Below are 12,739 nucleotides of genomic sequence, written 5' to 3' on the forward strand. Positions count from 1 at the left end.
TGTATTTAAGGACGTTTGCCCCATCGCAGGTGAGTGTTGCTTACAAACCGTGTCCGTGCGTGGTTAAGCGCTAGGGTGTCTGATTCACGATTCCACACAAATTTAAAGTTTATGTATTTTTGTTCAAATAACTTTGGTTAAAATTAGAGTTGAGACGAATAAAAAAATCAAAAACAATTTAAATGTTATAATTCTTTTTATATTATGATATATATTATTGAAAATAAAGCTTAACATTCATTAACACAATAACTAATAATTAAAAAAAAATAAAACAACACGACTGCCCTGTTTGAATGAATACATTTACAGCCAGCGTCACTCGGAATCATGAGGAGAGTCCTTATGTTGCACCAAAAATCCTTATCTGTTCAGGCATTTAAAAGTTATGGTGGCATTAAGAAACTCATATTATACATATATACATACATAACTGAAAACATTTCACTCTTTTTTTGACATAATTGTATGTAATGTAATGGAAGTGATGATTATATAGATATACTTATCACCATTACCAGGTACTTTTTATTTACTTACTTTTATTATTTTTTATTATTCCTATTATAATTACATATTTAAACTTTTACTATTGTTTTACCAATATTTTCGCCTGCCAGCATTCCTAAAAAAGCATCGTAAATATTGTCAAAACCTTCTATCACATGTTCTCGGACTTTGATGTCTCCAGATTTAATCCATTGAACGATATCAGTAAAGGCTTCTGACATTCGACTTTTCCATCGTGTTACTAAAATTCCCTCAACTTTTATTTGCTTCATCACTATATCAAACTGTGTTACAGTGGCTTTTGGTAGTTTCGTATAATCTTCATTATAAACACTAATGCTTCCACATACACACACTCTTCCGAATTCATTCATATGGTTCATAATAATACTACTAATTTCCCCTCCAACATTATCGAAGTAGCAGTCTACACCATTTGGTGCAGCTTTCCGAAGTTCTTTGTGTATATCTACCTTTTTGTAATTTAAAGCTACGTCAAATCCTAATTCTTTCTCCAACCATTCAGTTTTTTCATCCGAACCTGCAAAACCAATAACTCGGCAGCCTTTTAGTTTAGCGATTTGACCCACTAGTGATCCAACAGCGCCCGCAGCCCCAGTCACAACAATGGTTTCACCGACTTTGGGCTGACATATTTCGAGAAGACCGAAGTACGCCGTAGCCCCCAACATACCTACTACTCCAAGTGCAAAGGTAGGTGGGAGTCCTTTTAAATCAGGTAAAAGGCTAACTTGAATATCAAATTTATCATCACGTGCGTCTGTTTTTATAACACTATAGTCACACCAACCTTCATGTGATATTACTCTAGATCCTATCGGAAATTGAGGATCTTTGGAGTCAACAACCAGCCCAACTTGAATACTAAATTGTTTAAATGGAATTGGAAACCTTCTATTGTATGCTCTTTGGTAGGGTTCAATACCCACCCATTCTGTTTTGACGAGTATTTCTCCATTTTTAAGCGACGGAAGCTCGTACTCTTCTATTTCAAAATCGTCTCTCTTTGGCACACCTTCAAAATATTTCTTCACGACATATTGTCGAGCTTTTACCATTTTTAATTACAATTACAGAGTAGTATTCTAGTGAGCGTTCACTTATGTTCAAGTGACAAAAAAATCTAGTTCCATTATCTACTTCGCCCTCTTTATATCTGTAGGGATAAACTAATCAGAAATGTATAAAATTATAAAATGATAGTATAATCTGAATAAGCCGGTATCACGTGAAAATAAAGGATTATAGCGCAACTATATATAGAATATAATTACGATAAATTTTATTGAAACTGCTTTGTCCAGATGTCTGTCTGGATGAGTACCAATTCACCATTTATTTTACCGTCAGTCAACAATACAGTGTTTTTATGTTTCAACGGTTTTGATAGACGGTTGAGTCCGTGTCATTATAGGTACAAGGGATATAACTGCTTAACCCATATTTGGGGATTTAGAATAATGTAACATATGTATATAATAAATGTGCAATTGATAACGCAATTTACAGTTATTACATACGAAATATAGAAATATATATTAGATAAGCCATATAAGCAAATCAAAGCATAGAAATGCTTATATACTAAGGCTTTTTATGCTGTAAAGTATCCCACATCAAAATTCTTCTTGAATTAAGAGAAGAAGATGAATTTCTTACTACTTACTTACTTACTTAATTAACTTACAACTTTTAAATGTTCGGAATAACATAAGAAAAGATTTTTTTGAAACATGATTGAGCTAGTTGAAGTCAAAAGTTTGCTCTCAGTAAAACTGCCTTAGCTCGAGACAAGCATTTGAATGCACTTTAGTAACAACAAAATTGTTTTTATAACTATTATGTGGAATAAATATGATACATTTTATCATACAACTCAAGGTTATTATATTATAGTTATGTAATTGTAATCTAATAAAGGAAGTTCTTAATATTCTAAGCTCATTACAAAATATTTAATTGTTAATTCTAATTACTATAAAGATGATTAACATACGACAATATAATACTAAATAAAAGTAAGGAAGTTAATTATATTTATGGTTAGATAAAAATTATAATATCTAACGGCCAGTGTAATTTTAGACACAAAAGAGTAAGGACATCTTAGGTCGCATGGTTGGTGGCGCATTGAGGTTGTAAGTCGATCACTTAACATCAGGTAGCCCATTTGTTTGTTTACAATGAAGTTCTTATATCGCTAATGTATAAATGCGGTGACCACTTAACATCAGGTCATATATTTGCCCGTCCTTCTACTCATAAGATTAAAAAAAAATGTCTTGTAATTAATTACTTATTTATATACCGAATGATATTCAATTCAATTTATTTGCTTTAAACATAATATACATGTTTAGTCACTATATTTATTTTTTACGATATCGTCTTTCATTTAAATTTTTTTGCGCAGTCCGCCATATTGGATTATAATGATAGCATTTAGTTAAGTGTGAAAAGTCACGAGAAAGAAACATATGTGTAAGTATCCCTTGAAGAGCTTGTTATTCACCTCTTGGCTGCAAAATGAGATGTGAATTGTATAATTTAGGTTGAAATCGAAGGATAATATTACATGATATCTTATACATTTTTATTAATGAATTTCCAACCTTTCCAAGCCAACAAACAATATTTCCAAGCCAATATATAAATGTTACATTTACCCTTATTAATATGGGACACTTATTGGTTATGTTATTTGAATTTTGAGTGATAAAAAAATGTAGATAAGTGAAAAGGCAAAAGACAATATATCTTTCAATGTACCAAAACCACATATTTCCAACTTATAGGGCAGAACACAATGGAGGATGAATAATAAAATAAAAAATAAAAATTGAGAATTTAAAAAAAATACTATATCATTAATCCTAACTAAAAAATCTATTTCTTCATAAAACGTTAACGAATGATAACGATTATGATAATGTATCGTTTTTTGAGTCAAACGTTGATAAAAATTACATATAAATGATATCGATACAATATCTTTGTCTCAGTTGTTTTATACAAATTATGGATTCGTTAAAAGAAGTAAATCATTTGATAATAAAAAAAGATTAGACTAATATTTTACTAATAAATTTATTTTTAAATAACAAAAACCCGGAAAAAAGTTAAAACAGAAAAAAATGGATCTCTAAATTTTTACAACTGCTTTTCCAGTATTTTCTCCGGCTAACATTCCAATAAATGCGTCGAAGATTTTATCAAACCCTTCTGTAACGTGTTCCCTGGTCTTTATATCTCCAGATTTAATCCATTTTACGAGCTCAGCAAACGCTTCAGGCCAACGATTTAACCAGCGTGGCACTAGGAAACCTTCAATTTTTAATTGCTTCATTACGACATCAAATTGAATAATTGGAGCCCTTGGTAGATTTGTAGGATCATCATTGTATGCACTAATACTTCCACATACTGATATTCGACCGAAGTTATTCATTTGATTCATAATAATACTACTAATTTCACCTCCGACATTATCAAAATAGCAATCAACGCCGTTCGGTGCAGCTTCTTTTAGTACTTTACGGATGTCTGCCGTCTTATAATTGAAAGCCCTATCAAATCTTAAATCTTTAACCAACCAATCAACTTTCTCATCAGAACCAGCAAAACCAATTACTCGACAGCCTTTAATCTTTGCAATTTGTCCTACAAGCGATCCTACTGCACCAGCAGCCCCAGTAACGACAACAGTCTCGCCTGCCTTAGGTTGACATAATTCGAGAAAACCAAAATATGCTGTTGCTCCGGGCATACCCACGGCTCCAACTGCCAATGAGGGCGAAAGACCTTTTAGGTCTGGTGCTTTGTATACTGCGTTGAGAAGAGAATTGGATGCTTGTACATTTGCGTTGATGACACTGTAGTCACACCATCCGTTATGTGACACTATTCTAGTGCCAACAGGATAACGGGGATCCTTAGAGTCTTCGACCACTCCTACTTGAAAACCAAATTGATCATAGGGTACTGGGTATCTTCTATTATAGGCTCGTTGGTACGGGTCAACTCCTACCCACTCTGTTTTAACAAGAACTTCTCCATTCTGGATAGGGGGCAAATCGTATTCCACTATTTCGAAATCTTCACGTTTCGGCACACCTTCAAAGTGTTTCTTTACAACGTATTTTCGTGCCCTTACCATCTTTATCACTTTACAATAACTTTGTAACAGACGAAATGTTCGATGAAAACGGCACTATTAACACCGAAACTTATCGCAAGTATTTTTATCGCAAAGGTCTATGATATCGTTAATATGCGATATTAGTTGTTACGTTACTTAGGCAATTCGTATTATTCATTTAGCGTGGGTAAAAATACCTACTATAAAATATATGTATATTATTTATATAAACAAATATTTATATTAATTGAATTAATATAAGTTGTATTTGTTTGTGTGTCTATGATTTCCACCAAACATATACTCGTTTCGAAATATATGATACATTTCACTTTTTCTATGGCAACAGGCCACCAGTTAAGCTAGTTCTTACGAGTATTTACTTGTTACTACATAATTTCCGTAACATTTGCACTATCATTATACATCTATGATATTATAAACAGATATACATATTATATTGTTTTCAACTAAATTTTATTACGTAATTAAGTTACTAGAATGTTTTGACGTCAAATAAAACGATAATTAAATTAATTTAATATAATACAATTTACTGGTGGTAGGGCTTTGTGCAAGCTCGTCTGGGTAGGTACCACCCACTCATCAGATATTCTACCGCAAAACAACAATACTTGATATTGTTGTGTTCCGGTTTGAAGGGTGAGTGAGCCAGTGTAATTACAGGCACAAGGGACATAAAATCTTAGTTCCCAAGGTTGGTGGCGCATTGGATATGTAAGCGATGGTTGACATTTCTTACAATGCCAATGTCTAAGAGCGTTGGTGACCACTTACCATCAGGTGGCCCATATGCTCGTCCGCCTTCCTATTCTATAAAAAAAAAAAAAAATACATCCATATAATATATCCATATTAAATAATTTATGAAACATTTGTAATATATCGAGTTATTAAATAATAATACAATCATAAAGAAAATTTTAAAATAAGTACTTATTCGGTACGGTAAGGGATAGAGCCTTGGAGGTGAGTGCAATGCGATTCAGTTCCGGGGCAAGAAAGGGGTCTCCATATTTCAAGTTTTTTTTTTTTTGGATTACAAAATATCCTGCTAAATACATTAAATTTTTTTTATCTAATACAAAAAAATATTTGGGGCAATCACTTTCTCGTTGTCCCAGGACCTTTTAAATTCGGTCGAGATTGATAGCTAATATAAAATGATTTACATATATATACATATATATATCGGAAAGATCAAGAGCGTGGCCTCGAGAAATGTACATAAGAAATCTTATCACGATCATGTTACTATGACACGAATCTCAACATAACCATGATATTATTTACACGTGTATTTCGCACGATTTCTAAAGGAACAAAAAGTTTTTCTCACATCTACTCCAAAGAAATTTTCCAACATTTGCGGATGCCAGCAGGAAATGCTCTACAGTAGATTTTATTGAAATATCAGCTATCAATTGTAATTTTCAATATGAGTAAATAAAGTTAAAATATATAATGAAGCAGCATTTTAGTAGTAATAATAAATTAATAAAAGATGCGCGAATAATGCTGAGTAATAGATTAGATTTTATCTACAAAACTGTTATCAATTTTTAAAATACATTTTCTATGACTCGGTGTTGGGGTTTTTGTGCAAAGCCGTCTGGGTAGGTAACACCTACTCACCACATGTTCTACCGCTAAACAGTAATACTTGAAACAGTTGTGTTCTGGTTTGAAGGTTGAGAACTCAGTGTAACTACAGGTACAAGGGACATGACATCTTAGTTCTCACGGATGATGGCGCATTGGAAATGTAAGGAAGTTCTTATAGCACCAATATCAATGGGCAGTGGTGACCACTTACCATCAGGTGGCCCATTAGGACGTCCGGTACCTATTTCACGAAAAACTGACTTGTAGTTGCATGAAATACTTGAATGTACGAATACAAGTAGGCTGCAGTGTTGAAGCGCTTTTATTTTAATAACTGATTTGTATTATTTAGACAAAATGTACGTACGACCACACAGTGGTATAGTTGATAACATAAAATGTTATTTAACGCGATAGGTACACAATACAGATAATAATTATTATATATAATCATTTATAAATTACTTTCTACTGAGAAATATACCTACTACCTTTAAACCAGCGTAAATAATTATTTAATAATGAATTGTAATAAATTGAAGATAACTTAAATCGCAGTATAAATAGTTTATTTGAATTTTTAAATAATATTTATAATACAGGAACAAGTATAGGATATTAAATTGTTAGTTTCCTTATTAAGTTATAACAAAAACTATATTTTGCCATTACTAAGACAGTTTTTGGGTAATTGTTCTTTACAAATAGAGAATTCTATACAAATAAAAAAAAAATGAAGTCTGTCTGCGATTTCAAAATAACTGCTTCTTTTTAAGTTTATGAGGCTATTTGCAAATTTAAAATTTTAAATACTTTATGTGTATAATTCAAATAGGCATTATGTACACTAAAATCCAAGCTGGCGAAGCCGCGGCTTTTGCTAGTACTTAATAAAACTTTTGTGTTTTGTGATCTTAATACTTTTTTGTCTTTTGTGATATAATACAGTTTTATTACTCAAATATATAGTGTATTTATTTATATAATAACCATTTTTTTTTCTTTTCAAAATGTATTTTAATTTTTTCTAATATTTTGTCAAACTAAGGAACTTCGGAACTGTGGAAATTTTAAATGTTGTTAGCATTGTGTTTTATGTATATTCCGGCTAGAGAAATTTAATTAAGATTCTTTGATTAAGTTAATACAACGACTATGAGAATGTCTATGATTCGCGAACTCATTTTATATATTTTAAATATTACAATAAAAAACCAAATATATAATAGTGTCGTTTAAATTTTTCTGTTATTGGCCCGGATAGTAACGCTCGTATTCTTTTATGAATTGAAAACAAATAAAAAATATCATATCCCACGACATACATTTAAATCAATTGAGAGAACACAAATAAAAAATTAGTTTATAGTTTTCAATTAATAATATTACAATAAGATAATAACGATACGGTTTTCTTATAAGATAATTAAGCAAATAACATTTAAGTAAGGAATAGGGTTACTAAGCAAGCATAGACAATTTGTGACGAACCTTTGAATAATTCGTTCATTATTTGTTTTGTTATGTATTACATTGAGGCATAAAATTATTACAACTGTAACTATTTTAGTGTTATATTTTGGACTGTTGCATTTGAATGAAAATTTCAATGTAAATAAAAATTAAAGTTAAACATTTTATTAAAAATAAAGATATTGAGATAGATAGTGTACTAAAAGCTAAAAAAGAATTCGATAGGTTCTAGGCACCAGTCATCACACTCGCCTCGTCAATCTAGGGCATTGATCAGACAAAAAAATAAAATCGTTAGTGCGTGGTTAGTCTAATTAGTTTGTTACACATTCTTTGTTTATATCTATAATTTCGCAAGAAGGTAAACGATTCATAAGCCTTTAATATTTTAAAAATATTAAACACATAGTAATATTATATATAGTATTATTATACGAATGTTTCCCTAATGTTTCAAATCTCTTTGTATTATATTTCAAGCTGTGTATTGCCAGCCAGTCAGGAGCCAGAAGTTTCTTTTTTTTAAATATTGATTAACGATTTAATAATTATTTAAATGTAAATTTTATCTGGATTCAACAAAACCAAAAATTTTTATATTTTTGGTTACGCTATCGTTATAGCAAAAATTAAAGTGCATTTATTAAATAGCAAATGAGTAATTTTCAATTGAAATTATTTCTGTAATAGAATCTACGTCTATTCTACAGATTAAAAAACAATTTTTATCTATTCAAATTTTATATTAATGAACTTTCTTTAGCGGACAAATGATAATTTGTATGGAAATAAAATTTGCTGACCCATAAATTGTCGATCTGTTACGATCTACTTAGCGGTATGATTTGTTTACGGCTGTACAGCGATTCAGACGACAGGTTCCATATTTAGTTGTGGTATTTCTGCTATGTTACGTACTCGGTTTTTATACAACGAACTAGTATAACTGTGTTTAAGAATAGTAGGAAGAGAAAGACGGAACTTATAAGAATGTTATGTATACTACTCTTAAACTTAAAATAAATATTAAATATATATTTAAATACCGATTAAATATATTTTTTTTTTAACCAACACAATGATTTTTTAATAGAATAGGCTAAGGCGGTTAAGAGTGAAAGTATTTTATATATATAATTTACAACATAATTATTATTCAGTAATTAATTATTTTGTTCACATTTTATTTTTTGAAACTATTTAAATTATTTGAAGTACTCAATGATCCTATTATTGATATGATTTTTGATAAATCTTATTTATTAACTGTTTTTGTTAAAGTCCGATATTTACGATATACAAATAAAATTAAAAACATAAGACCTATACAATAATAGGATCATATTTTTTATTTTATTATTTATAACACAATGCGATAATAAAGAATTAAAATTTATATATTTACCAAAGCGATCAATGTTTAGTCACGTTAAAAAAATAACAACACAATTTCGATTAGCAACAAATGTGATCGTTCACTGCACTTCCTTTTGCGGTGCGCGGGCACCTGCACTGGCTGGTTAGCTATGACTGACTGTGTTAACCGTATTGAGTATACCATAAGCCTACAGCCCCCTTTCTTTAAAAGCCTTTATATTAACTTATGTGGCTACTTAGCAGTTAAAGATCATTATAGTAATTATTTTAAATATGTTCTTGAGCTATTCTAAATTCTTTCTGGTGCGACTCGAGAGTTTGTTTGAAATATATTTTTTAAGTGCGCTTGTTTTAAGTCCTTTTTTTGGATTGTATTGAACTATTGAATTTTAAAAATATTGTCATAATACTAAGATCATTGTAGAATTTTTTAAAGCTGAACTTTGAAACTATATAAAAATACAATTATTTATTATGTTATTTAAGCTGAAGTTGTTTTTTATTTTTGTTTTTCGTCAATTAGAAATTTTTTTTATTTGAATGTTAAGTAAGCCTATAATTGATATATATATTTTGTTAAAATTATTTTTATATAAGCAATATAAAAATAAACAACGACGACTTCCTATTTGTTAAATAAATAAAATAAATTGAAGTGAAACGAAAGATTCTAGTGCTTGTAAAAATGGAAAAAAGCATATAAACCAGACGACAGGTTCTGGTACTAACATAGTTAAAGAAAAACTTGTGGTAGGGCTTTGTGCAAGCTCGTCTGGGCAGGTACCACCCGCTCATTAGATATTCTACCGCAAAAGAGCAGTACTTGGTATTATTGTGTTCCGGTTTGAAGTCTGAGTGAGCCAGAGTGTAATAGGCACAAGGGACATAACATCTTAGTTCCCAAGGTAGCGCTTTGGCGATTGTAAGCGATGGTTAACATTTCTTACAATGCCAATGTGTATGGGTGTTGGTGACCACTTAGCATCAGGTAGCTCAAATGCACGTCCGCCAACCTATACTATAAAAAAAACTTCTTATAATTTTAAATTACAAATACCTTCGCAAATATTAAAAAATAGGATGACTTAGTTTTTAAATCCATTAGAATTACTAATTTTATAACATCATAAATAAAATAAGTAAAAGAAAAAGTAATTATTTTTAAAATTCGAAGACAGACCATAGTTTGTGCTGTTACAATTTGGAACAGTCTGACATCGGCCAAGCGTGACACTCCCTCGAACGTAGTGGACGCGCACTGACCGTGACGTTCAACCATATGCTACGTGGTCCGCAAATTAAATATTATTAAAACTACAATGCTTTTACCTGTTTTCTTGGTCAACGTATTGTTTTTTAGTCCGTTTCTGTTTCTTGTACGAATAAATTAAAGACTACAGTTTGAATGAAATGAAAAACTGAAATATGTGACGTATCTATCTTGCAATTTGCTAAGTTTTGCATGCTGCAATTGCAAAATTGTGGCTTAGCGTTAACTTGCTGTTATATTATATAGTCGTTAGTGTTCGCTTGCTCTCAGTGACTTATTCTGTTAGCGAAGAATTAGTTTAAGATGTTGTTAAATACATATTAAACTTCTTATAAATTTTTAATGCTTTGTTAAGTTTTATCAACGAAATATTTTTTATCTAACTGTATTTATAATAACTAATTAGAAATGGTACACGTATATATTATATTAAGAGGTAAGTATTATTTGTTTGTATGCGGTATGTAATTTTTTTTTATAGAATAGGAAGGCGAACGAGCATATGGGCCACCTGATGGTAAGTGGTCACCAACGTCCATAGACATTGGCATTGTAAGAAATGTTAACCATCGCTTACATCATCAATGCGCCACCAACCTTGGGAACTAAGATGTTATATCCCTTGTGACAGTAATTAAACTGTCTCACTCACCCTTCAAACCGGAACACAACAATACCAAGTACTGCTGTTTTGCAGTAGAATATCTGATGAGTGGGTGGTACCTACCCAGACGAGCTTGCCCAAAGCTCTACCACCAGTTTTCTGTAACTATTGAATCCATTTTGAAAATATTTCGTAAGTTTATCCAGATTGGTAGTATTAGTAGTTTATGGCAATATAAATATTTACTAATGAAGTCGGTAATCAAAGTAATTATTTGTTGCTTTATTTTATTTGAGTTAAATTATTTGAGTAACAAAAATGAAAGTTAGGTTCTTGAGAAGAAGGCTTAAATCTTACTTCACCACACTGCTTCATATACATAAACACGTGTGACGTGAACTTTGTCCGACACATGCAGGTAGTCTCCCGATGTTTTCGTTCATCTCCGATCACGAGATTGATAATTATAAGCACATTATTACACTCAGTGCTTATTCGGATTTGAACCCGCAATATTTCGCGGCTGTGTATAAAATGTAACATGTAAAAGTTATTAAGTAACAATAAAGACAATGAAAATAATAAATAAAGTTTTTTTTACTATAAATGGCATTTATTTAATCCTTGTAATAAATCAAATCTAATATAATAGTGTATTGTAATAAAAGTTTGTGCAAATTTTCAGCTCAATTTTTGAGTGAAACTGGTTTAAAATAAGTTGTAAGGTTTTGCCTACATTACAGATAAAGTTGAGTAAATTTTTTGTACAATATATTATAATAATTACTGACCGATTAATGTGATTTGAATACGGTATACTAGCTGAATATAAAAAGTTTTTTTTTCTTTACAAACAGAATTACTGTTTGTGTGGAAAATAAAATTGAATATTATAATTTTTTAGAACAATCTTTGTTCTACGACTGCGAGGATTTATTTTCAATACAAATACAATTGGTTATAGATTACCATAGGTAGATATTGCTTAGTAAATAGAACAGGGTTCAACATGTCCGGCTAATGCGTTCCCTAGTCGTGGTTGGCCGGTGTCGTGCACCGTTTCTGTCACGCCGTATTGACTTCGTGAACACCATTACACGCATTTGCACTTGTTACACTGATAACTGTATAATCGTTACCCACTATTAGGTAATATTCACGCGCATTTTACTTTACACTTAAATTAACAAAGGCTTTCTAATTTGAAAGGAAAGAAAGTTATAGCTTTACTATTGATTACGACTTTTGTAGCGTATAATGGATCTTTTATTTTAGAATAATATTTAATTTATATATATATAAAGGTAGGAATGGCCTCTAAGGGCTTTCGCTTAAATTTTGTATTTAGATCAAATTTTCGTTTTTAATTTTATCTATATAAGTGTATTTCCTATAAAACCACATTTTTCCACAAAAATAAAACTGGGTCATCCAGGTAATCTTATTTAAAACAATTCGATCTTTCCTTTAAATCGAGTTTTTATATAACAGCTCTTACTAATTTAGCTCTTACTCAGATAGAATTCAAACTTTGGGTAACATATGAATGTATTATATATTATTTTGAGTCATTAGTTTCAAAGGCTAGACTAAATTGGCCCGTCTGGGTAGGTAACAACACTCCTCAGATATTCTACCCCTAAACAGCAATACTTAGTATTGTTACGTCCCGGTTTGAAGGGTGAGTGAGAAAGTATAACTACAGGCACAAGGGACATAA

The 12,739-nt window shown here is 30.8% G+C and overlaps 3 protein-coding genes across 4 annotated transcripts in view; all 3 read right to left on the reverse strand.

Annotated features, from left to right (window-relative positions):
* The window catches only part of LOC126771095 (cadherin-23), a 37,468-nt gene extending 28,164 nt beyond the window's left edge, over positions 1 to 9,304 (reverse strand). For both annotated transcript variants that reach the window (XM_050490813.1, XM_050490812.1), the window contains exon 1: positions 9,174 to 9,304. The gene's annotated coding sequence lies outside the window, so the exon portion shown is untranslated. The remainder of the gene's footprint in view (positions 1 to 9,173) is intronic.
* LOC126771150 (prostaglandin reductase 1-like) lies at positions 579 to 1,589 on the reverse strand. The gene has a single exon (XM_050490904.1). It carries the CDS (start codon positions 1,587 to 1,589, stop codon positions 579 to 581), a length of 1,011 nt encoding a protein of 336 aa, XP_050346861.1.
* LOC126771149 (prostaglandin reductase 1-like) lies at positions 3,600 to 4,930 on the reverse strand. The gene has a single exon (XM_050490903.1). It carries the CDS (start codon positions 4,685 to 4,687, stop codon positions 3,674 to 3,676), a length of 1,014 nt encoding a protein of 337 aa, XP_050346860.1. The 5' UTR covers positions 4,688 to 4,930; the 3' UTR covers positions 3,600 to 3,673.
* Positions 9,305 to 12,739: the final 3,435 nt, after the last annotated feature.

The sequence above is a fragment of the Nymphalis io genome, chromosome 10 (assembly GCF_905147045.1).
Source record: "Nymphalis io chromosome 10, ilAglIoxx1.1, whole genome shotgun sequence".
Classification (NCBI taxonomy): Eukaryota; Metazoa; Arthropoda; class Insecta; order Lepidoptera; family Nymphalidae; genus Nymphalis; species Nymphalis io.